General features: G+C 37.2%; 1 protein-coding gene across 24 annotated transcripts in view; it reads right to left on the minus strand.

Moving 5' to 3' along the window:
- Positions 1-679: 679 nt before the first annotated feature.
- Positions 680-27,310, minus strand: part of ZBTB20 (zinc finger and BTB domain containing 20) — a 1,022,251-nt gene continuing 995,620 nt past the window's right edge. For all 24 annotated transcript variants that reach the window (XM_031963653.1, XM_031963649.1, XM_031963663.1 and 21 more), the window contains 2 exons: positions 16,965-18,575; positions 680-2,028 (listed from right to left, as the gene is read on the minus strand). In XM_031963653.1, coding sequence (XP_031819513.1) covers positions 1,607-2,028; positions 16,965-18,555 — 2,013 coding nt within the window. In that variant the 5' untranslated portion in view covers positions 18,556-18,575 and the 3' untranslated portion in view covers positions 680-1,606. The remainder of the gene's footprint in view (positions 2,029-16,964; positions 18,576-27,310) is intronic.

A 27,310-nucleotide genomic window follows, 5' to 3' on the forward strand; every position in this document is an offset into this window, starting at 1 on the left:
TTAGAGAAGTCTTTCTGAAAGAATAAAATTCCCTTCCCAGAAAAGACAAGAATTCTAGATGAAACAATTGAAAACAAAACAAAACAAAACAGTGGAGCATCTTTATCTTGCTATAAGTCAAAGGAGAATTACACATCAACATACAAAGCAGCAGTTCAAATAACAGCAGGGGTGGCTGGCCATGAATGGCCCTCATCAACCCAGGCAATACTTAAAATAATAAAAATGAAGAGAAATTTTTTTGTAAAGATGAAAAAAATCCTTCCTCACTGTCTTTAAAATATTTTTAGTTGTCTTTTTTCCTTTCAATCCAGAAGCAGTTAATCTAATCCTAACTGTCTTGATTTACGAAAAAAAAAAAAAAAAGATATATATTTATAATGAGAAATAAAAGAGAAGGGATTAGTGGCAGTGTATGCAAAACCAAAATGAAAAAAAAAAAAACCCAAATTACTTTTTAACAATTTCACTTTTTTTGTTTTCTTTTTTACACAAATACTGTTGTAAATATATTAAAAAAAAATCAGCATTCTATCTGGTAAACGTCACTTTTTGCCCCTCTATAAAATTTTGAATTAAAAAAGTCTCAAGAACTCTGTTATTCCCCCTCCCTCCAATTCCTTTTCCTCCTCCACAAGAATATATCCTGACACATTTTTTTTTTTTTTTGCAAAGATTGTGGGAAATAATCCTTCTCTTGTACTAGAACCATAGGTGTAAACCTCTGATATCTTTGTTTTATTTGCATTCCTGCCTTTCATGAAAGTCCCTTTTGATTGTGCTGAGGCCCTGGCTCAGCGAAGAAGACACACAGAATAAATACGATAGCCACTGTTGCTTGTTGGCTGTCCAAGTCTTCCTGGCTTCTGCTGAAAGGGGGGGATGGAGAGGAGGGCCAAGGATCGTGGACTGGAGTAGAATCCAGGAGGAGAGCCTGTAATCAGCCTTTCCCACACTGCAAAGATTCACACACCACCCAACCCATACTCCCTTCCCACCCTCACAGCCCTTTTGTGAAAGCAGACAATGTGGTGGGTGGAAACCAGCAGGGCCTTTTTTCTGGGGTTTCAAAACCAGAAGTGATATTCCACAGTTTTAACTGGATACTGTGAAGTCCAAACGGCCAGAATTATGAAAATGTCCTCTGAAACACTGCAAGCGGTGTACTTAAAGACAGTAGGCCTTTTAGATTTTGTTATATATTTTTTTTTTGTAGTGCTCTTCACAAGTGAAAAAAAATTTTTTTTAATTTTTTAAAAAATTTTTTGTAAAGAAGGGTTGTATTTAGAGGCCAGTAGCTAGAGATCCAACCAGTGGATCTCCTGAAGCACTACCGGGCCTTAAGGCCACCATCCAAGGGAGATTGGGAAAACTATTATTCACCCAGCCTCCGGAAATGTAATGTACCAGCAGGCAAAAAACAGTTCTTCATGTAGTAGAAAATGAAAAGAAACAAAAACAAAAACAAAAACAAAAACAAAAAAAGTAAAAATGAAACCAAAACATTTCTTAAATTCTAGTGCCATAGCTTTTTTTTTGTTTTGTTTTGTTTTGTTTTGTTTTGTTTTGTTTTGTTTTGTTCGTAAGAAAGAGAGAAAGATACTACTTATCCATCAGACACATGCATCCTCATGTGGTCGTTGAAGTGCTCGATTTGGTCAAACTTAGCTGGGCAGACGGAGCAGACGTAAGTGGTCCCCTCCGTGCAGGCCACCACCCCGGTGGGGCCAGCTCTGGCACCAGGACCTGTGCCAGTGGGTGGGGTGCCATTGCTGGCACTGTGCAGGGCCACGTGGCGCTCTAGCAGGGTCTTGTGGGAGAACTTCTTCTTGCAGATATAGCACTCATAGGACTTCTCCCCTCGGTGGAGCCGCATGTGGACATTGAGGGAGCTCTTCTGGGTGAAGCGCTTGTTGCAGATACTGCACTGGTAGGCCCTCACGCCTGTGTGTGTCACCATGTGCTTGATTAGATAATCCTTCAAGGAGAAGGAACGCCAACAGATGCTGCATTGGTGGGGCTTCTCACCTGTCCATTCGAGAAGAGACAGAAAGCAAGCAAGAGAGAGCGAGACAGAGCAGGAGAAGAAGAAAATGAAAGAAAAGAACCATCACATAAAATGTTGACTCTACCCCACTTCCCCCCAAAAAAACATCTAGCTTATTTATGGCCTTCCTTTGGTTCACAAGGTCTGCTCTCCTCCTATTCAGAAAAAGCTTTTGTTGAAGTCAGCTCATGTTCTGGTAAGTTTATTAGTGGTTTATAATTTCTTGACCCAAATAATTCTTCTAACTGAAAGCTACAAGATACCCTTTTTTGCGGAGAGATTTTAAAGGTTGACTTATGGCTAGAAAACAAAACAAACAAAAAACAAACAGGATTTCTTAAGAGGACATATTTTCTGTACAGTGGACTTCCACAAAAATTATAAATATAAGGGAAGGGTAAAAATCGATAGAGGAAAACTATGGCTGTCTGAATGAGTCACTTTGGATAACTGTCATTTTTGAAATAGATGTGAACCCTCTTTTTAAGTACCAAAACATTATTTCAACTGTACTGACAAAAATTTTTCCAAAATGCTTTATATACATCTTGACCTTATTAGTAGAGGCAGTGAGAATAATTTAACATAAATTAGCATTTTTATGGACACAGGTCTAAAAACCTAAAAACTTTGAGGGGCGACATACAATTCTCAGGTAAGGCTGTTTGCCCAGATATGAAATAGCTATAGTTCTCTAGAGGTTGAGTCTCTGTATCTTCCCTTCCTATCTTGTATTGTTCAGTTTGAAACTGGGCTTTCAGTTTCTATGGTGAACTTTCTCTACCCATGCACATTTCCTGAAACTTGAGTGCCTAAGACAATATACTTCCTCTTTCCCTCCATAGCAGAATTCCTCTTTCCTTTATGTCATGACCCAAGACTACTAGTCTGTTTGAAACCCTTCCTGATCTCCTGCTTACTTGCTCAGAGTCCTGTCTACCAAACTACCTTGTATTCAACTAAAGTGTGTGTGTATTTGTATATATCTATACTCTCTTTATCCTGTCTCTCTTTGCTGTCTGTCATCATTAGAATGGGAGCTCTTTGTGGTAGGGATTGTTGTATTCTTTTTATTTGTATTTTCAGCATCTGTCATAGCAGACACTTAATAAATACTTGTCAATAATTGTTTAATTTGTCCAGACTCACATAGCCAGTATCTGGCAAGAGTCAAACCTGAATCCAGGACTTCTTGATTGAGAACAGTTTCTTCTCCAATAAGCCAAGGGGCTGTCAGAGCTTTAGGTGTCACTTTTCAAAGCTGTCAGGATTTCTATTTTCAGGAGCTTCTTTTTCTCTTCTCATTTTGATGTTTCTGATTTTTTTTATTGTTAGAAATCAAATAACCAAGCACATTAGAATTGTATCTAAAAATAAGGGTCTGATGCACTTTCTTTTTGTAAAGCATATAAGCCTTAATGCATGGACTTTGGATGCTTGGAGGCCCCCCTTTTGGGGAGGGGGCTGTGAATTGTTTACTTCTTGGTTTTCAGTCCTATTTTAGATAGGGGACACATTAAATGACTTGTACTTTGCATCTGCTGCCCAGCTTGCTTTTAATTCTATGGAATAATCAGCCTCTCTCAGGATAAGCTTATCACTTTTAAATTCACTACCACACCATTAACTCCAAGCTTTTGTCACAAGGCCTCCCTCATTTGGAAGGCTGGAAATCCTGCTTGTTATGAGGGTAAAAATTGGACTCTCAACTTATTCCACTTTACATCATCTGCTCTGCCTGGTTTCAACTCCATGTAACAAAATACCCTGGGTGTCCTCCTCTCCTCTTTCTATTCCACCACTTCCCTGCACCCCTTCCTGACTCTTTTTGTATATTGTCTCCCTCTTTTAAATGTAAGCTTCTTTGGGGCTTTTATTAGTTGTACTTCAGTGCTTAGCCCAGGATCTGGCATATATTGACCACTTAAATGTTTATTAGATGGGACTAGACAAATCAAATCCATAATACTTCCCAACAAAAATTATTCAGGAAGTATATCCACAGTAGATATTCCAGTCTATAAATTAAAGCACTTCTAAATATTTCAGTCTTCCATTAATGTCTATATTAAAAAATTCCACTATCTATTCTAAATAGCAAAGGCAAGACATTTGCTTTTAAATTCAGCCTATATTACTAGGCACTCTTAATGAATAATTTCTCTGGTTGAATTCTATTGTTTTCTCTATTTTGAGGATGCTTTGTAAAAAGGACAAATCTTAAAGATAAAATATTTCTTTAAGTAAAAAGTTAATTAAGATTTTCTGAGATATTTAGTGGTTGTCTGAAATGGAACTCATTCAAATAATTACATTCTTTAATTTTTTTTTTAACTTTAGTTACTGCTTAATGTTTTCATCTTTCATCTTTTAATTACATAAATTTTTTTCCTTTTGCCCACTGTTTATGAGTCTGAACTGTACTAGCTAAAATGAAACCGGGTTAAGAAAAGACTTAAAAAAAAATTTCAGTGAGTTTGAGAACTTAAAAAGGTCTACTAACCTTAGTGCTTTTTCAGCTTGCTGAATATGCACCATCACTTGCCTAGATAGTTAGGAATACTGCAGATTTGATCCTTATCTATCTAGGAAGATGTTTTTGAAAGGGACAGTTTTACTTTTATTCCAGAGTAATAAACCAAAGGGCAACTAGGTGGTACAGACCTGGGCCTAGAGCAAAGAAGACCTGAGATCAAATGTGGTCTCAGGTATCCATTTGCATGACATTTCTTAGGCCAAAGAAAATCACAGGTCTGGACCCCTCAAAAAAATTTACCTGAAACAGATTAAGGGACTTGAATGAAGGAGGACCTTTTTTTAAAATACTAGTACAAAGTAATGGAGAAATGTGAAAATGGAGCTAGAATAATTTTCTAAAGGGGGAGAAATGACAAGACGGCTTTGTAATGAAGAACTACACAATACATCTGGGATACTCATAATTTATTATGGGGAGAAAGCTCAAAGAATTGACTATCTAAACTCTGAATATAGTCATCTATCAAATATTTGACATGATGGAGGAAGGCAGATGTATGGGTAATCCGAAAGGCAAAAGACATTCATGTTTGTGATTTTTATTTTTATGTTTTTGATAGCAGACTAATTATGTTTGGCTTATTGTTTGTATTGGTCTACATTTCTTAGTTGAAGAAAAGAGTCAATAAATGAGTTGGGTTTTAGAAGAAAGCCAACCTGGGATTAAAAAGGTTGCTTCAAAAAATCCACAAAGTAGATAATTCACATGCACACACAGTGAGAGTTCATGATATAGCTTACTTTCAATTATACATACTAATGGAAAAGAATATTAGCATGAATAATACAAGATAGCAAATCCATATGCTTTAGAGAATTTCTTTAATGCCAGAATGGCATCTAAATCTTATAGATGGAAAGCCTAAACAGAAAAAAAAAAAAAATTGGAGCTTGAAGGCAGTTGAAGGTGTGGGAGTGATGAATTTATATACTATCCTGCAGCTTTTTTGATTCCCTACCCTCCAAATAGTCTCTTTTCAATTCCTTATCTTGGAACAAGGAGCAATGATGAGACAGCTAGAGAGAAGGCTATAAAAACCATGCCATTTGACTAAAATATAAGAGACATTTTTTCATTAAAAAAAAAAAAAACACACACACACACACACACACACACACACACACACACACAAGTGCCTAGCTCAGCTGTTTCTGTAGTTGGTTCCCATAGGCTAACAACTGCACTTCACAGTCACTTATGATCATGACACCCAGATGCTGAATAGCTTGGTTCCGTGTTCCTGACTCAACAAGCAATACTTCTTTCAGGAGAGTTTCCTACAAGCCTCTTAAGGAACATTGCCTTATTGTTTAAGAGAATGTTTGGGAGTTATCACAGTCTCCTTCCATCTCCAGGCCTCCTCTCCAAGGCTGGTTGTTATGTTAATCTGGGACAATTAAGAGGTTGGTAAAGAGTAGCTCAGAGGAAGCTGGAACCTGTTACATACCAAGGTAATAAGAGAATTTAGAAGAGACTGGAAATAGACTAAGGTTTTATAAGGTGACAGGTGGGAAAAGAAGGAAGAGAAAACCAGCCAGGGAATGTAATGAGTCAGGAAAAGTGGCTACAGGGCTGTCTGGGCAGTAGTGCAGGAGGCAGGCCCTCGTGAGCTCATAATCTTAATGTAGCTAATGACTTGACTGCAGCTCTAAAAAGGTTTAACACCGACTGTGGACCTATTTCTCTGAACTTTATAAGGCTCCTCCCAACTCCAAAGGGGTCTATTATCTTAGAGATACTCAACTGGGGAAGGGGTATAGGTAGACTAATGGACTTTCAATCATGGTCTACATTAATGAAGTGCTTAAAAATTTGAGAGGCAAGTAATTGTAAGGATGGTCCCCTCTGTCTAACTACAGAGACAATGGTAGTCTATCCTGAATCTATTTCTGACTCTTAGTTTGTTTTTGTATGTCATTTTTGTGTCCCTCAAACAAAGGAAAGCTAATCATCAACATCATTAGCTTAAAGTACTCATAGCTTTAGCAACAATCCAAAATATCTTTAACTTAAGAATTTTTTTCCCAAAAAATCTAAGTGAGATTAACTTGTTTTAACTCATTTTTTTTTCTTACCATTCTCTAATTGAGCTATGTTTGTTGTTTTTGGATGAGGGAGGGGCACTGGACTTGTGATTTTATCTATTTTAATGGTTTCTGGTAAAGACCTTACTCTTTCAATTTCTAAAAATACTTTCTGTGCAACTGCCTGGAAACACTGAAAAGTTGGATAGCTTGCCAAGGATCATATACATGGCCAATATGTATAGAGATAAGCCTTGAGATCTGACTTTCCTGACTTCTCCACTCTTTACACCAGTGTTCTAATTCAAAGAAAGTGGTATCAAACTCACAGAAATGGGGGCCAATAATTCACACATGAGAATCCCTGCTAAATTCATATCAACTTAGTTTTAAATGTTTTTGTGTTTCTATGATTTTATTTCATTTGTTAAATATTTATCAATTACATTTTAATCTGGTTCAGGAAATATTGTGGCCTGTTTAACACCTCTGCTCCAGACACTACTATCTCTATTCAAATGACAGGAAGAGGAGTTAAGTCTTACAAAGTCATCAAATAAGTTAATAGTAGTACCAAGGCAAAAAACAGATTTCTTTCCCAATTTCTGAATTTCATTGCAAGCCCTTTCTACTGGTGTGCAAAATGTGTTTCATAAATTCAAGATATTACTTGGTGATTCACCACCAAACATGCCTCTTAAATGACATTAGGTTATAACAAGACTTGGGGATTTGGGGATACAAGAGTTCCAAATGGAAGGTCAATCTCTCTTCTCCTATTTACATTTTTATAATTAATTATTTTAATTTTTTTTTTTGCCACAAAATTCCTACATTCTTCCTCTGGACTTCAATTTCTTCAACTGTAAAATGAGGATCAGAGGGAGAATGAATTAGATAAACTTTAAAGTCCATTCACCTTTAATATTTTATATTGGTTCTAAAACTTAATAGTCAAATAGTTGACAGTGTGAATATATGAAAAGAATGAAGCATATATCAAGCACTCACACAGGTACTTGCTAAGTGCTTTACAAATTTCAGCTCCTCTGATTCTCACAACAACCTTGGAAAGTGGGATGTATTATTATTTCCATTTTAGAGTTGAGAAAAAAAAGAAACAAAGGTTAATTAGCATGTTCAAGGCAGTCACTCAGGTACTAAGTGTATGAGGTGAAATCTGAACTCAAGTCTTCCTGACTCTACCAGTGACACCACCTACCTGCCAGAAATGTGGCATATTCATGAAGAGGTATATAGCATTTTTAGTATAATGACACCATTATTTATATAATTGTATTATTATTCCACAACCAAAGCCCATCTCTAATTCCATAATATAGAATGGAGTTTTCCCAGAGTTTCTAAAAGCTATTGAAATGTAAACTCTATCAGGTTTTTAACAAGACAGAGAGGTTTTGGGTATGGATCAAATGAATGCATTATACCTGAGGACTAGTCTAGCAAAGGGAAGAAAGGCCCATCACCAGTCCAACTACAGAAAGAGGAATTTTTTTTTTTAGCCACAGTGATTTTGATAATCCTGTTCCAATCTGCCATGATGGAAGCAGCACCCATGCTGATGAAATCATAACTCTTTAAAGCCCTGTTTATTTATACTACTATTATTGTGATGTACTGTCAGTGAGAATGACATTTGGAAAGTCTGAGATAATAAGAGAAGAGAGGAAATAACTCTTGGATGTTTAGTAGAAGCTTTCTGGAAAATTTTCAGGGGGAGGTAAAAAGAATGGCATGAAGTAGAAAGTGTGGAAGGGGTATCCTCTTCCTCAAGAGAGGCAGTATGCACATCATAAGGCTACAAATGAATTACAATAGGAAAAAAGTTATTATTAGACCTTATTGCTCAACCATCAAAACTTCTTGGACTAACAGGCAAAATGATCACTTAATTAGATGGGAAAAAAAAAAAGATTTGTTTCTAATAGTTTTATAATATTCTTTTGGTCTGAATGTAGGCTTTATTTCATCCCCCTCCCCCCCATTTATATCTCATAAAACTTGGGTGAAACTATAATTGCTATTTTTCAGTATATATCTGCCATATTATTTTCTTGTAAAAAGTATCTTATTTTAGGGGTACAAACTGTATTCAGAATCAATAGTTATCAGTAGCAAAAAAAAAATCTTTCTCTACTTCGAATCATCCATTAGTATTTCATGATCTCAGTAGGAAGAGGTATCAAAGGAAAAACAAACCAATAGGCTCAAATCTTTGCTGTCAGCTCTAGTTCTGACTATGACACATAGCTTTTCTTACCATATTTTTTCTCCTTGCTTGTCTTTGCTACTTCCTTTCTCTCATTTCTTTTAAGACAGAAATGGGAAACAAATTTCAAAAATGGATTGGTATTGTCCTATGGTAGGTATTTAATCTTACGTAAGTAAGCCTAGGAATGTGCAGCCTAGGTATTGCAGTGGGTACAATGCCAGGCCCAGAGTTAAGAAGACTCATTTTCCTGAGTTCAAATCTGGCCTCAGATACTTCCTAGGTATATGACCCTAAGCAAGGCACTTGACCCTGTTTGCCTTGGTTTCCTCATCTGTAAAATGAGCTGGGGAAGCAAATGGCAAAACCTCTCCAATATCTCTGCCAAGAAAAAAACAAGTAGGGTCATGAAGAATCACACACAACTCAAGAATTGTACATGACTCCACAACAAGAAATTATATCAACATCAAAAGCCAAATGAGCTTTGCTCTAGTTTGCAATTTGGGTTTTAGAATATGGACAAGAGGCATAAGCTAAGTGAAGAAGGAGAGCTCTGTCTAGAAATGGAAGAACATTAGAAGAATGCTTCTCTAAGATCTGGTCAAGTAGAAAGAGAGCTAGATTTGGAATTGAGGACCCAGGTTCAAATCTGACCTCGGATACTACTACCTCTGTGACCTTGTCATTAAAGCTCTCTGAGCCTTGGTTTCTTTATTTGTAAAACAGGAAAGTGGGAATGAGAAAAGTGGGATGAGAGGGGGTCTATGGGTCCCTCTAGCTCTATTATCTTAGGCTCTCATGATTGACTCTCTTTCTCTATTACATGGAACTGGGCTTTTCATAGGTGAGTGTCTTACCCTCTAGCTAGTGATGTTATGGGTTGTAAGGAAAGTAAAAAGTCTACATATTATGAAGACAATCTTTTGTTTAAGAAGAAAGAGGTAGTAGCAATATGGATATCTCTGTAATACACTCTCCAGATGAAAAAAGTAGAAACTATAAAAGGAATGGTGAATAGAATGGATTTACATATGTCTTTCTTTAAATCTCACTGTTAAATATATCAACATTTTCATAGCATCCATGCTTTTTGAAGCCTAAAATTTAAATTTTTTTCCAAAAACTGATACTTACTACTAGGATTTACCTGAAAAGATTTGATGGCAGTGTTACATCCATCTTGAATAGCTTACCACTACTTGTTATTTCCCAATTACATAACTAGGTAAGGAGCTAATAAGACGAAGTATTTAAAATACATTTAATTCCTTGAAATATACAATTTTGCATGTTTTTATATACAAATATGCAAGGCATATGCTAGTCTAGCCTACACTGAACATGTGACTCTGAGGGAAGAAATGTCTCATTTTGGAAGTGAATGAATGCATCATTTGGCCCTCTTTCCCTCCTTCAAGGAATGACTGGGTAAACTACTTAGAGAAATACAAAGGCATATAAATCATAATTCTTTCCCTCAGGAAACTTAAAATTTAGTACAAGATATAAGCACTCTCTTTCTCTCTCTCTCCATACACACACACACACACACACACACACATATATATAATGTACAGACATATATAATATGTGAGTACATATATACATGTATAAAACTACATATATGTGTGTGTATGTGTGTGTGTGTGTATATATATATATAAAACTACAATGTAACCACAATACCAGACAGGAATATGAATGCTACAAAGTTCTTATAATTAGAAAGGGTCTTGGGTCATGAAGTACGATGCCTTCAAATTTTGCATAGAAGGAAATAGATGCTCAGTCAGTAAAGTGACTTGTCCAAAGAATTCCATATTTATAAAATGATAGACCTAGAACTTTCAGACCATCTAATTTGATCCTCTCATCATTATAGATCTCATGATCACAGGATAAGTGAGGGGTTGTGGCCTGTCAAGTTCACACAGGTTATTAACAAACAAAGTAAAGATGTGAATCCAAGCCTTCTTAGTCTACATCTAATTCTCTTTTCAATGAACTCTACAATATTAAATAGATATAAATAATTTTGTTTCACATCTTCTAAAATTTGAGAATTACAAGCCTTGTAACACGATTAGAACATAGAATAATGATGATTGAATTTTAAAAAATTTTCTAATCTTAGATTTTTAATTTTTTTAGTTCTAGATTTAATGAACACCAAATAAAACTAACATTTTCATAAATGTAGTAAAACCAAATGAGGCCTGATTATAAGCTATAAATCTCTGTTATATAGTGTTTGTTTTTAAAAAAATTATAATAAATTCTACACAAAATTGTCCTGCTTCTCTGTGATTCTTTCTGGCTTTTTGTTCTGATTCTATTTTGTTTTTTTTCTGAATATTAAAAATAAATACTTCAATGACCCAATTTTCTTCTTCTTTTTAAATTTGGCAACCTTATTTGAATTTGGTTTAAATGGGGCAGGAAAAAGAAAATTACCATTGGAGATCCCACTTGGCACTACTGTGTAAGTGGTCTAGTCCAACATATAAGGATTAGGTCTCATGACAATGTCTCTGTAAATGCACCATTTTTATAAAGCTACAAACCATTATAACAGTCAAAAAATAATCTGCACTGCATTTATGATCCTGGTCAAAAGTCAAAGGTGAATCTTGACTGTTGAACCCACTCTGATTTTTCTTCTTTTTGTTGTTTAGTCATTTTCAGTCATGCCCAACTCTTCTTGAGTCCTTTTGGGGTTTTCTTGGTAAAGATATTGGAATGATTTGTCATTTCCTTCTCCAGTTCATTTTACAAATAAGAAAACTACAGCAAATGGGATTAAGTAATTTACTCTGTGTTACAGAAACAAAGGGTCTCAGCTGGATTTGAACTCACAAAAATCAGTCTGACTGACTCCAGGCCTTTCACTGTATTAACTAGCTGATCTCTCTAGTTCTAACCTAGTCTTCTTCTCTCTGGGTTTTTGAGATTAAAATAATGTAAAGGGGACAGTCAAGCTAGCTATCACACAAGAAAGGGTAAAAAATACATTTCAGTTAAATGATAACATTGGACACCAATTCTTGGAGATTCTTTATTGAAGAGGTGCATGCATTTGTGTAGCTACCACTTTAAAAAACTGAGATTAGATGGGAACTAGTTCTTCCTTCTGGCTTGCCCATATGACATATATATCAGGGTGGTTTGAAAGCTTATGTATCCAAATGAGAATTATGTGTTCTAAGATGATAGTTATCACGTCCTGAATTCTCATGGAAGGGATAAACCCACATTCTCGGAGGAAAATGAATGGGACAAATGTATCATCCAAAGTAATCAACTTTAGCAGATCCAGATGGTCAGTCAAAAGAAAATATTGACTAGAGAGCCTTTGCCAAATTTTAATAAGATTCAGGATTTGCCCTACACATTATATTAGATGAATTAAGCGTTTCCTTAACCTTACAAATTAGAATGACTCTGTATGAAAATGCTTTCTCACAATTAGTTGGTTCTCCTCAATGGAGGCTTTTAAGGTAAGGCAAAGGGATCACTTAAGCATGTGGTAAAAGAATTCTTTTTCAGGTAGACTGGACTTAATGTTAACTGGGGACCCTTACAACTCTTAAAATTCTGTAATTCTTGACTTTGATTTATGTGAGTATGTATTTATATGCTTTTTTGATGCCCATTTCCTCTTTTGTTGGTTTAGTTGGGAAAGTGCTTTAAAATGTGCTTATGGTAGCATATACTCAAGTACCTCTGACATTCTTGTAGAATATCTGGAAAGTTTGTTTCTATCAACGCCTATTTTTCCTTCTATTTTTTTTTTTTTTTGATCCAGTTGGAGATGTATGACTTCAAGGGCTATGGTGACAACAGTGGCAGAAAAAAAAGATGCTTTTTTTTTCTTGGAGTAATTGCTATTCCCCCTTTGGCCCATAACTGATATGGACTGCAAGCTAAAGTAGAGCAAATACTGAGACTTTAATACTTTCCAGAAGTGTCTGGAGTTATAGGAAGTGAAGAAGTATGATAGAAGACAATAAAGGAAAGATAATCTCATGAAGGTAGTACATTAATTAATTATCTTTGGGAAGAAAAAAGATGCCCTGTTTTCTTTCCCCATTGTTTATGTACTGTTCTTATTTTAGTGGTGACTCCAGTTAAGAAAAAAAAAGGGTCATCCTAATGTGCTGGAACGACAGGATAGTTTGTGTTATTTTTGAGTCTTGTCTAAATCTCTCATCTCCAAACAACTTCTTGTGATTCTGATTTATTTACACTTGGTTTTTCAGGCCAAGTGAAAGTAAGCTTGAGAAATGCCCTAGGGAATAAGTGGATTCCTACTATGGTTTGCTAATGGATGGAGTGTGGATAGGTAAAAAATTTTCTTTTCTTTTCTAGGAAGATATCCAAATAAACATAAAAATATATTAAAAGGAGGAAAAAATTTCTTGGTTATAAAGAAAGCTCAGGCAAATCTGAAAAACTAATATAATCAGTCACAAATTCCAGAGATTTTTCACCACTGAGTAGATGCTTTCTAGGTATTTCAATTGTGTCATGTAATTGTAGAAGAAAAGATGTACAATGTTATTATCATCATCAGTATGGTGAGTGTGTCATTTAAAATTTTATTTTAATTCTACATTATTCTGGGCTTCATTAAATTCTCTGTGACTTTGGTTGGGAAAGCCATGTAACAATTTCAGGCCCCATTTCCTCATCTGTAAAAAGAAGGTGAAAACAGGTGATTCCTAAGTTCAATTTCAGCTCTAATAATTCATAAATGTATTGATGTCATGCAACTTCTAGGAGGTTCAGGGGTTAGAGTGCTGCACCTGAAGTCACAAAGACCTGAGTTCAAATCCATTCTAAGACACATACCAACTGTGTGTCACACTGGGCAAGTCACAGCTTCTAACTGCCTTAGATCCTTAACTGTAAAATGGGGTTCATCATAATAATAATGGAAACAATAAAAATGGGGATAACAATAACCTATTTCCCAGAATTGTTGTGAGGTATTTGATTCAATTTGAGACAATATTTGTAAAGAATTTTAGCAGAGTGCCTGACCATATAATAGGCACTTTATAAATGCTGGTTTCTTACCTCTCTCCTTATTTCTATCCCTATCCCTGATCAACTCGACAAAGAGCTGGAGAAAGGAAAGAGATGTCAAAAGCCTATTCACAAACAAGAGATAGAACAAAGAAAATGTGTATAGTGTGTGTTTTTAAATAAGCATTTTCTTTGACTTCGAAGTTTAGAGCTTGAATTGTTAGGATATATTTCCCATGTGAGCTAAGCTCTTCTTTTTGAGAGATGTGCGAGTTCTCTATGTAAGAGCCACCAACGATTTTTATTAGACCAAAAATCAAAGCTTTTGGATTTACAGTTTTGCAGTATTTCAAGATATCTGTCACATTCCTGCTTAAAGATATAATTGGATCTCATTGTTATACAATTTTTAATCACTGAAAAAGGCAGCACCGTTTCATGAAATGAGCTCTATAACTGAAGTCATGAGTCCAGGTTGCCAAATAGATGATCCTGAGCATTTCATTAAATTTCTCTGACCATTTAGTTTCCTCATCTGGAAGATGGGGATGTTAATACTGCTGGTACCTACTTTAGAGGGTAGTTGTTAAAATCAAATGACAAAGTTTATAAATCACTTGTCATCAAAAAGAAAATCATAAGTTAAGCTTATTTTTATTAACAACAATTTATTACCCATGATCAGATAATAATATGTGATATGTGTGACTATCAAATAATGAAAAAGAATACAAGCCACATGCAGAATTAGCTTCACTGCTTTTTGGAAAGCTTTTCATAGCAGATGTTGGATGCCTTAGGTTTTTTTTGTCACTCTTGGGTTTCTTTAGAGTTATGGGATCCCAATCCCCTCTACTTCTTCCTATTATATTCTGAGTTCTTGTAATGCACCTACTGTTTTTATTTTTAACCTTTCTTGTATCTCCAGTACTTAATACAGTTCCTGGCACGTAATAGGCATTTAATAAATGTTTACTGATTGGGGAATATAGACAACTCTAATGTGTATTACAGTTGAGACAAAACAAGTGGGGCGACTGAGATGCATCCTTTCTGTTTTGGCTTTTGAAAATTTAAATCTTTCTTTCTTTCTTTCTTTCTTTCTTTCTTTCTTTCTTTCTTTCTTTCTTTCTTTCTTTCTTTCTTCCTTCCTTCCTTCCTTCCTTCCTTCCTTCCTTCCTTCCTTCCTTCCTTCCTTCTCCCCTCCCACCTTCCTTTCTTCCCTACTTTTTTCCTTCCCTCCCTCCCTCCCTTCTTCCTTTCCCCCCTCCCTTCTTCCTTCCTTCCTTCCTTCTTTCTTTCTTCTCTTCCAGTAAGGCAAATGAGTTCACAGGCTATTTATATCATCCCACTTCAATCTCTTTAAGAATTCCACAATGAATAGGGGGTGCTATTGTTGCTTCCTATTCTTTTTTATCCTTTGGAAGAAGATAATAAATTATTATTCAATAACTATGGCCTTAAGAGTTCACACTGAAGACCACCTGGAGAATGTTTTACAATTCAACAGATGTTTGTGGAAAACATTTTGAGAGTTCTAGTCTTACATGTACAACAGAAAGAGCCTCATATAAATAACACAATTTCTTTCTTTCATAATATCTGAAGCTTGATGTTTAACTTACTGCTACCTTTATATCTAACCTGAAAATTTGCAAAATAATTCTAGATTATGCATGAGCAAATATATAGTTATTTGGATTAACCAAAGAATCTGCATTAGAAAAATATGAAAAGAGACCCACAGGCAGGTTTTCAGTACTAGAATTTTATGGATGATAGTTTAGTGGTTATTTTGAAAATACGATCCCAAGAGATTATGAATTTGATTTTCTAGGCCAGCAGAAAAAGTGCTTTAGAATTAATATAGAATGTAAGAAAGGGGGTTATCTGTGAAAATGCTCCATTTGAAACAAAATTGGGTTAGATAAACTCTTTCTTTCCCAAGTAATGTCATGACATAGAAAACAACTATACCATGCATTGCCTTATGTGGTAACAGCTGGTAGTGAACAGCATATTTTTCTGGGTCAGGTTCAGGTTACAACCAGAGTTCATGTATCCCCTAAGTTCCAAGGACCCTAATTGGGTCCACTGGCCTGCTAAGAGTTAGGGGACAGTTAGTTGGGAAAGGGAAAGGTGAATCTCACTGAATGCTTCAAGGACACTTTAATGCTGGTGCTTGCGTGTAATACTTTAATTCTTTTTTTTTTTAATGTAAATCTACTTGGAAACATTAACAAGAATATAGGATTAACTACTGACAAAATTGTGCAATTCTTCAGTTATGAACCTTCCATTCATTTCAGTTTTCATTTTGACATTTAGGATCCTCTTCCAAAGTACTTTATTGCTTTCTCCTCACAATGACTCCTGGATCCAGTATTTTCTTCAACTCTCCCTTTATAACTCATCCCCATCAACCACCATCATCATTTAAAACTTAGCTGTCTTGCAACTGAAGATTACCCCTAGATTCCTGCTAGATCATAGCTAGCTAATTTAAATTAATTTTTGTTCACTTGTATTGACACAGAAATGTTATCTCCCATATTTGCACTTTGACAGGAATCTTGTGGAATTAATGACAATCCCAAAGCTTGACATTGATAATAGGAAATTCATGACCAATCGTCACCATTAGGGATAAATATTTCTAAACAGGTAAAAACTGACAGCTTTCTAAAGCCATACCATATAGGTGGGTAACCTTTGTATCTACATGTTTAGAGTTAACTTTGAAGTCACAATCTCTTAAGGAAGAAGCACGTTAAAGTATCATTCTTCTGTATTCTAGGAAACACAACATATATTTTAGGGTCAACTATGTCTGATGATTCCTACCTCTTCTTAAAAGGCTTCTTCAAAAATGAATTGCATTTCTGTCTTTCCAGGTCAGAGTGACCAGTCAATTAGCAACACAGATAATCAGGTCCTCTCTGCATTGGTGATCTAGAATGGCAAGGGTTTGGGAGGATAATTTGGGTCAGGTCAGAACAATGACTGTTCTTTAACCTTTAAGACCCTCACCTTCCCCCTCCCTTGTCTGTCTGCCACCTCAGCTGGGTGAGTCCCTGGAGGGCCGGCACTCACCTGTGTGTACGAACATGTGCTTAACGTAGTTCTGTTTGGCGGTGAAAGTCTTGTTGCAGAGAGTGCACTCATAAGGCTTTTTTTCCCCCTGCCCACTGGCTGTGCTGTGGCCTGCAGATGGGGCCAGGGGCTGTGGGGCTGGCAGCTGGGCAGTAAAAGTTGACAGGCCAGGCTGGGACACTGTCACAAACTGGGTCTGCTGGCCTGCTAAGGGTTGGGGCAGGCTGAAGAGGAAAGGCTTGGGGCCGCTGCCTGCGGTCTGTGTAGTGAAGAGGGCCGGCAGATAAGTATTTCCGGCTGTGCCAATGACCTGTGTGTTGCTGGTCAAGGTCAGGGGCATCCTCAGGTTGCTGGTGAGGGTTTCTGTCTGGCGAAGATAGAGCTGGGTACTTGGCAATGGTTGGGCAATCGATGTGTTGACTGAAGGCTGCAGGACTCCTTTCTCAGTGCTGTTGCTAACTGTGAGCACGGTACTGTCCATCTCCACATCATTGTTCCTCTCTGGGGAAGAGGAATTGGCATCTGGGTGCTGCTGGGGCTGGGGCGGCTGCTGGCCCCCTTCTGTGGGGAGATCAGTTGGCTCGGTCTGAGAAGGCTCTGGCTGACCCTCTCGGCCAATCCCAGTTACAAACTGTTGTTCGACAGAGTCCGGTTCTGTGCCAATGGAGGAGCTGACCCCTGAGTCAAAGCTCTCCCCCTTGGGCTCGCTTTCGGTGCCTTCTGCCTGATCTGTGTCTTCTGTGCATTCCTCCGACTCATTGCGTTCTAGGATCTGCACCCTCTGCTGGCCATAGTAGTCATAGTCATCCTCCATCTCTTGCTTAATGTGGATGTTCCCTACCAGGGTCTGGATCCGGACAGGGCGTGGTTGCTTCCGGCAGTGGGTAGTCTCTGGAGTGGTGGAAAGGTACCGCTCCATCTGTTGGGAGCGTTCGTGAATCCGGGTGATCCAGCTGGGGTCTTCCATGTGGTGATCTCTGGGCAACCCCAGGGCTGTCTCATGATGGCTAACCACAGCTCCACTGTAGAAGGAGCGCTCCCCACTGCCATTCTGCATGGAGCACGCATAGAGGGCTGAGTAGATCCTGTCTACGCTATGCTGGGAATGACTCTGTATGTAGCCAGATTCTGTGTCACTGCTTTGCCCCGAGGTACCTGACTCAGGGGTCCCCCTGGGTGTCTCCTGGCCAGAGTCCTGAATCACCGGGTAGACATCACCAACGTTCTGTGAAACAATCCGTGTGCACTCATCGATCACGGTCTTGATCTGGAGGATGCTGGCGGCAGTAAGGATCTGCAGGGCTTCTGACTGGGAGACCCGTAGAACCCCGCTGTACATGAAATCAATGAGTTTTTGAACGGACTGGACTGATACCACTGAGGGGATCTCAATGTCACTATAGCCCAGCAACAGCTTATCCTGGAAGAAGGGGCTGCCAGCGGCCAGCACACAGCGGTGGGCACGCAGCATGCTCCCGTGGATACGGACCGTCACGTCACAGAAGTGGCCACGGTTGCGCTGCTCGTTGAGGGTTTCGAGCACAGAATTGCTGAAGTTGTGAAGGTTGATGCTGTGAATGCGCTCGGTCATCCCCTTGCAACTGATGTCACCTAGAGCATAGCAAAACAAACATGATAAAGACATCTATTAGATTTGGCTTGGATCCCTTTTTTTGTTCAGCCTCTAGATTTGGGGTAATGTCTAATCCATCCCCAGCTGTGTCAAGTGGCTTAATTGGTGACACAAAGAAGCAATGTCCCAGATGGGCTTTCTTAGACTATAGAGAGCACAGGAAAGATAACCTGTAATGTCAAGAGCTTGAATGCTGTCTAGATTTCTGGAATAACCAGGCCCAAAGTTATTTTGGATGCAGAGTCCATATTCTGTCACAATAGCTATAGTTCTCATCCAACCCTCCTTCATGTTTATATTCCCTATAAGGGTCTGGTTCCAGGCAGGAGGTAGTCAAAAGCCTATAAAGCTTTTGAAAGAAAGATACCAGATGAAGTACAACTAGGTATATTAATTAGCACACTTATTAAACTTATTCAACCCTCACTCAAGAGATGCAGAAAGCAAACTTTTAACTATTAAATTTTCAGTCCAATCCTGAAGCCTCTAGAGTCAGTCAGCAGCAGAACTTGGTTAAATCCCTATGTTCCCACTGAGTTGACAAAAGGCTCCCCATCTCTTTATTTTACTCATAGACAAAAATGAATCCAAGAGCTAAAAAACTCTGAAATATCTCTTATGCATTCACTGAATTAAATGAACAAATTGTTCTCTACTATTTAGGCAAAATCCCTGGGAAAATGAAATTCATCAATAGATTAACGAAATGTTTCTCAACTGAGGAATACATTATAGAATGCATGCCCACTTCAATCAACTCAGAAAGTGCCATTCCTCTGCCTCCACTTTATATCCACATATGCTTGCTATCTCTGATACCTTACACATGGTTCTTCACAGTGAGTGTGCAGGAAGTAGTTTAAATTCTCTGAAACCTAATGGGAAATAGGTGCCTGAAAGATCCCAAAAGAGTAATCCTGACCCTAGGAAATGATTTTTTCACTATAATTATGCTAATGGTAATAATGAAAAACCACTTATTAATTGTTTACCACAGAGGTGTCAAACAAGTGGCCTGTGGGCTGCATGTGTTCCATAACATTCCAAAGGCAGCCAGAACCAGAATGAGAAGGAAGATGAGCATTCATGTGTGAGAAGCAGCAAGTAGGCTGGTGTGGCTGGCTGCACCATAGTGTGTGAGAAGTGGAGTATTTGGACTATAACTAGAGATGTAAGAATAGGTTTTAAATGCTGTGCAGTAGATTTTATATTTTATCTAAAAAGTAATAGAGAGACAATGAAGGTTTACTGAGTGAGGGGTAGGGGAGAGTGACATGTTCAGAACTGGCTTTAGGAAAACCACTCTGACATCTGTATAGATAATAGACTGGAGTGGGGAGAAACTTGAAGCAGGGAAACAAAATAGGAGGTTATTGTAAGGGTGTAGGTAAGAGATGATGAAGGCCTGAACCACACTGTTTCACATGTTGTTCATCATCTTTGTGATGGCAATGGAGAGAGGCTGGGAACAGGACTAGTGATCTTGTTTTCTTTATAGAAGACAACACATATAATTTATACACAAGATTATTATCTCTTTCATCCTTTATTTGATTTAGCCATTGTTTTGAGAAGGCAAAATGGTAGCAACTTATGAAAGTATTACTACATTGATCAGAAACATGAATGGAAGTCATTCATATATGCCATGCAACTGTCAAAATAATTTTCCTAATGCACAGGCCTTACCATGTTCCTCTCTGATCAATATAGTCCAGTGGCTCTTTGTTACTTCTAGGATGAAACATAAATTCCTCAGTCTGGAATTTAAAGGCCTTCACCACCTAGCTCCTTATTAAACATTATTCTTCTCTTGGAATGTACCCTTTCTTTATCTCGACCTCTTAAGAACTTTATTTTGTTTCAAAGCTCAATTTAGTATTCCATCTCCATGAAGCCTTTCCAGAATCCCCCAGGTACTATTGCTTCTTTTACACCAAAAAAACCTGTGTAGAAATCACATTGCTGAGGTTACTTAGAAATGAGAATTAATAATTTTGGAGTAGTAAAAGGTCAGAATTTGTGTGCATATGTGTGTGTGTGTGTGTGTATGTGTTTCTGAAGTAGTAACTAGTGAAAGCTTTATGAAGAGGACCATGGAATGAAAGTTTAGTATAGAAGCTAGCAGACCATAAAAGAGGAGATAGGATGGGGAAATATCAATGGTCTAGAGACTAGAAGTTGGTGTGTAGGAGAGATGGAAAGATGGCAGAGTGGAATTTTAAAGTTCAGAATCTTGAAGGTATTATCATTCAGTGACATGTGAATATGAGGTTAATATGATTTGAGGAATTAATTGGAACTGGAAAGAATGAGGAAGTGAATGTTTAATATGTTATTTCAATAATACTGTGAAACATGACACCTCCTCCACCTCCCAAACAAGTGGATTTCTACTCTTACAAGTTGGGTCCAATTAGCCAAACAACTGGTCAGTTTTGGGAAAATTACAAAGAATGAGGGATCTAGAGCTTAAACAGACTTCAGAAGCAATTCAGTCCAATCTCTTTATTAGGATATAAAGGATAAGGGAAATTAAGTGGCTCACCAACATTCAACAGATACTAAGTTTATCAAAGGTAAGATCTGAGGTCTCACAATTAGAGCCAGCATTCTTTCAGCTTCTTGCTTGACTAAACAGTTAGCTATTACTAATTACTCAGTTCTGAGCATTTACAACATGCTTTCTTCACAATCATTCTAGACAGTGTGAGTATTGGCATTTGGGAAGGAAGAGAATATATATTTAATATGCCAGGCATTATGTCAAGTACTTGAAAAATATAATTTCATTTGATCCTCCCAACAACTTGTAAGGTATATGCTATTATGAACACCATTTGACAGGTAAGGAAGCCAAGGTAGACAAAGGTAAAGTGATTTGCTCAGAGTCAACACAGTTAAGTGTCTAAGACTGGATTTTTTTTTTTGGAGGGAAAATGATTGCGAGGCAAATGGGGGTTAAATGACTTGTCCAGCGTCACATATCTACTGTTAAGTATATAAGGCTGGATTTGAACTCAGGTCTTCCTGATCCCAGGCCAGATGTTCTATCTACTTATTGTGTGACCTTATCTCCCTCAAATATTCTCCAATTTACAAAGAGAGATTGGGGAAGGACAAGAGATCGAAGAAGCATAAGCGATTTTCTTAAAATCACACAGCTTGTAAATTCTGGTATTGTGACTTGAATTCATGTTTTCTGTCTCTCAGATCAGGAGGTTGCAGAGCGCCAGAACTCTGGAGAAGTATACTTGAAACAAGGTGCTAACTCAGAGGAATTGATGAGACAATGGTTATCTAGTTTACATATATACTTAGTACTTATCATGGTGATGTAATGGTTCTCTAAATTCACACATAATCAGTATGCTGTAATGTCGTCATTACAATAAGGCATAGAAGAGCCAACAAGGACTGGAAGAGAGACATTCTATCTCCATCATCCTGGTGGCTCTCCTGCCTCCTGCATTCCTCCACTAAGATCAAGGCCCATCTGAACGTCCCCGAGAAAGCTAGCCCGGCCCTAGGTGAAGGAGATAATAAAGACTTCGGACTTTATTCCTGACTTTTCTTGTGGTGATTATTCTGCTGAAACCAAGGGCCATTTGGAGGACCTCCAGAAAGTTAGCTGGAACATTAAAGAAATTATCAGATAACCTGGTACTTCAGTATAGCCAGACACAAACCAATTCTATCATCAAATGAAAAAGTAAGTGAAATGCCATGCCAAACTAGAGTTAAGAATTTGGAGACCAGGTAAGCTCAATTGTTACTATCGTTATTTTAAAACACAGAAAGACTTAAATCAGAAAAATGATCAACTTGCCATTTCTCTTAGCTAGAAAACTTCAATACCTGTTGCTCTTAAGGAGAACCCCCTCCCCAACAAAATTAGTGATAAAGGTGTGGATAGCCTTTTTGCCAATTTTTAGTAGAAATAACACTGGAGAAACATGCTCCATCGTTCAGCACTATCTCATGCCTACAGCATACAATGCCCGAGGCAAGGGAACAGTGCTGTCTTGATCTGTTCCCAGGCTTTCTTTTCTATTTAACTGGAATACAGTGGGGAAAAAAAAAAAAAAAAAAGTTTCTGTGACAGTAATGCTGGGCACAGAGCTTTTGTGAAATGCTTCATTTTCACCCAATGAACATTAATGTATAGATTCCAATAGAATCAATTTGAAATAGTCTACTGTAGGAGGTTTTCTCCCCATTGAAAACAAATCTTGATTGGATGGGTATTCAGGAACTGTATAGGAAGGAATGGTGTGAAAATTCAAACCCTATTCTTTCTTAGATTGGCAGTGAATAGGCATTTGGACCATTCAGGGGGGAAAAAAGCTTCAACCCTACAAAACCTCACAACTTTACATGGATTATGTGCATTTCGAAAAAAAAAAAGCAGTGTTCTATGAAGAGAGCAAAAGGAGTAGTATGAACGTGGAATTGGTGGCAAAGCAAAAAAAAAAAAAAAACTATTAAGATAAAAGTTCTAATTTTTTTAACTCATGTCTTTTCAACAGAGTAAAAATATAGATCAGACTGCAATGTCACTCACAAAAAACATGAATGGAATTCATCTAGGAAGAGCAGGCACAATATAGAAGGGAGTTGAAGCAGGGGGTTGAAATTGAAGGGAAAGTTTTGTTGTGAAATAGGTGATGGAGGGCTTGGTTTACTGTTTTATAGGAACCTTGCCCCCTGCTGGTCCTTAAGCTGTGGGTGTCCAACAAGGACAGGACTTAGCATGAGAATAAAATGCTGATGGGTGTAAGGAAAAAGGATGAAGAAAGGAAACAGCAGGCAATAACAATCTTTTTTAATTAGGTGTGAAATCCGGTCTATTCCCAGCCAGAAGACCAAATGGCTGTATAAAATGAGACTAGTGTATGCCTGATATAGTGGGAAGGAAAATGGGAATTTGGAGACATGGTGAAATTACCAAAATAATAACCAAGATAAATATGGTCAAATGAACAGGGTTAGGTCAAATGACTTACATGAAAAGTAAGTAAAATTTCAATATGGCATGCTTGGCCCATAGCTTGTAAATGTGGGAAATAGAGTCAACACCTGCTTTTGTTGGATTATTATGATCATCTTCCAGAAAATCTTAACCCAATTCCAGTGGTATGAAGGTGGTCACATCAGTGCGGCATCAGTTTGTCAAGTCCTAGGACAGCTAAGTGGTACAGTAGATAAAGTGTTAGACCTGAAGTTAGGAAGACTCCTCTTCTTGAGTTCAACTCTGGCCTCAGATACTTTGAAACCCTAAACAAGTCACTTAACTCTGCCTTGGTTTCCTCATCTTTCTCATAAGTTGAAGAAGGAAATGGCAAACCAGTCTAGCATCTTTATAAGAAAACCCCAATGTGATCACAAAGAATCTAATACAACTGAATAGCAACAAAATTAACCATTTATGTATCTGTTCTCACCTCCATTAAAACAGAAACTCTTTGAGGACAGGTACTTTTTGTTTTTGTTTTTTTCTTTCAATCTCTAGCACTACACATCATTACTGGAACACAGTATTAATGCTTAAGGATTTATTGAAGACTTCTTCAAGTACAATCCCAGTTAAGATCTGTGAATATATTTTATGAGACTAGAAGAGTTAAGTTTGGAGCGCATATAACCAAAGTGTTGGCCACTAGGCACAGGAAAACTGTTTTACTAAAGCATCTAAGCATACTAAAGAAGGTATATCCTCTTTCAAGTACTAGATCAAATACAAATACTATCATTACAATAATCATTTTAGCTGGGTAAAACTTGTTACTACTCCGTTAACTACTCTGTTTAAGAATATGTGAAACAGCTGATGCTAATTAGATGTGCTGTCAATGATATGGCCACACTATGATATAATACTTATCTTCATTTTTCATGCAAGTGAACTGATTACATATGCGGAATATATACAAATTTGCTTTATAATTACATTCTGCTATCCTTTGTAACCAAAGCTTATAGCTTTTATTTTGTGGTTTTGTTTTATTTTGTTTTGCCTTGTAACTAAGATTACTGCTGATGAAGAAGGAAGCCGACTTGTTTCATACTTCTTTAAGCTGATAATACTGTATCCATATGAATCTAGGCTGAAATATATTATATAAAGACTTTCTTGAGTTCTTTATTCTGCCTTTATCTTTCAGTGCACACAGACACATATGTATGATAGTTTTTCTTTTCTCATTTTGGGGTATTTCCTGTATATGGTGTCTATTCTTTACAACATGGCATCTTTGCTGAAGAGGTAAAATATTTTTCTTGAGAGTTATGGAAAAAGTACGGTAAACAAATACAGGTGGAGGGAGGAAGGGGAGAAAGGAAGAGATAGAAAGCAAGTCTTTAAAATAATATCATTAACTGAAATCTGGAAAGGCTTCCCCTTGCATTCCTGGCATAAAGCATAATCCAATTTTATATAGATGAAACATACTATCATTTGTCAATGTTTTCTTTGTATTTTTAAAATAGTAATAATAACTTTTAATTTTTCAAAATACATGCAAAGATAGTTTTCAACATTCACCCTTGCAGTACCTTGCGTTCCAAATTTTTCTCCTTCCCTCCCTCCTCTTCCCTTCTCTAGACACCAAGTAATCCAATATAGGTTAAACATGTGCAATTCTTCTAAACTTATTTCCATATTTTCCTGCTGCACAAGAAAAATCAAATCAAAAAGGGAAAAATGAGAAAAGAAAGAAAAAAGCAAGCAAACAATAACAATGACAGTAAAGATGAAAATACTATGTTTTATCCACATTCAGTCTCTGTAGTTCTCTCTTGATGTGGGTGGCTTTTTCTATCACAATTCTATTGGAATTACCTTGAATCATACCTCATTTCAATGTTTTCTTTGTATCAGATGCACTCTAAGCAATTTTTTTGTTAGTTAATGTAGATAATAAAAATGAATAGTTTTAGATAAATTTATGTAGTACTTTAAAGTTTTCAAAGTTCTTCGCATGTTATTTCATCTTATTCTCACAATAACTCTGGGAAGTAGACACTATTAATACCTCCACTTAATAGATGAGGAAACTGAGGTTGACAGTAGGTAAGAGACTTACTCAAGGCCACACATAGTGTCAGAACTTTTGTCTTCTTGACTCCAAGTCGAGTGATCTAACTATTGTACACCTAGCTGCCTCTGCTTTCTTTTAGCTTTCAAACTCTACAGCAGAGAACACAACTCTGTTGGGCTGGCCACATTGTTCCATTGCCAAAATACTTAACACGAAGACTATTTTATGGAGAACTTACACAGGACAAGTGTTCATGTGGCAGTCAGAAAAAGCAATACAAGGACTCTCTCAAAGCCTCTCTTACGAACTTGAGAATTGATTGTATGACATGGGAGACATTGGCACAAGAGTGCCCAGCATGGAATTCCCTCATCAGAGAAGGTGCTATGCTCTAGGAGCAAAACAGAGTTGAATTAGCCCAAAGGAAATATGAGGTGCACAAAATTAGAGAATTCACCTCAAATGTTTACAGGGACTATTTGTGTCCAACCTATGGAGCAGCATTCCTAGCTCATATTAGTCTGATCAGCCATAGTTGGACACAATGTAACTTGATTCTAACAGTGATGTTATTTTGGTCCTCTAAGAATGAAGGTCAACAACCAACCAACCTCTGGGAAAGTCACTTTACTTCTCTTTACCTTAGTTTCCCAACTGTATATGAGGAAAATATCAGGATCTACCTTGCAGAATTGTTATGAGGATCAAATGAGAATAATATTTGTAAAGTCCTTAACAAAGTTTGGCACATAGTAGGTGTTATATATGTGGCTTGTTTTCTTCTTTTCTGCCTTTTCCTTACACTACCAAAACATTAGATATTTCTATGAAAATTTAGAAAATATATACACCTGTAATTTAAGTGACAAAATACTTTTTAATTTATTGAGGAATGACTTTTGAACACCCTGAGATATTTCCAGCCCAGAGACCAAGACAGTTACCTTTTTTTCATTTCTTATAGGATAAATTTCATTATATTTGAGAAATAAAGCAAGCAGAATTAAACTTGGGCAAAAATGCCGTATACGTGAACTGCTATCCCTCTTTTATGAATTTCTTTATACTATTTTGGTACACTCTAACTCATGGTCTGTTCCTTCAAGGATCAAGGCTCTACAGTCCAGGGGTCCTCAAACTACAGCCGCAGGCCAGATGCAGCAGCTGAGGACATTTATCCCCCTCACCCAGGGCTATGAAGTTTCTTTATTTAAAGGCCCACAAAACAAAGTTTTTGTTTTTACTATAGTCTGGCCCTCCAACAGTCTGAGGGACAGTGAACTGGCCCCCTATTTAAAAAGTTTGAGGACCTCTGCTACACTATGGAACCTTGATTTGAGCTTCCTCAACTCCTCCTTCCCCCTTCCACTCATCCCATGAAAAATCAGAAGTTTGAGACTTCCTTCAGGGTCTTGCTCTTGCTGGAACAATGGGTTATAATGGAAGAGCTCTAATGGTCACATTTCATCAACCCTAATGTTCAAATTTCAAGGCACTAACATGAAGGGAGAATTTTATGCTGAGGGAGAACTTTCCTGTTTGTAAAAGTTGGCCTTAACTCTTAAAAGTCATGCTTTCCTTTATGTATGTGAAGTAGTCTTATCTGATTTGAACTTTACTCTGTTATTAACAAATACAAATGATAGCCTCACAACATTTCTTGTTTGAAATGT

The sequence above is a fragment of the Sarcophilus harrisii genome, chromosome 3 (assembly GCF_902635505.1).
Source record: "Sarcophilus harrisii chromosome 3, mSarHar1.11, whole genome shotgun sequence".
In the NCBI taxonomy this organism is placed as follows: Eukaryota; Metazoa; Chordata; class Mammalia; order Dasyuromorphia; family Dasyuridae; genus Sarcophilus; species Sarcophilus harrisii.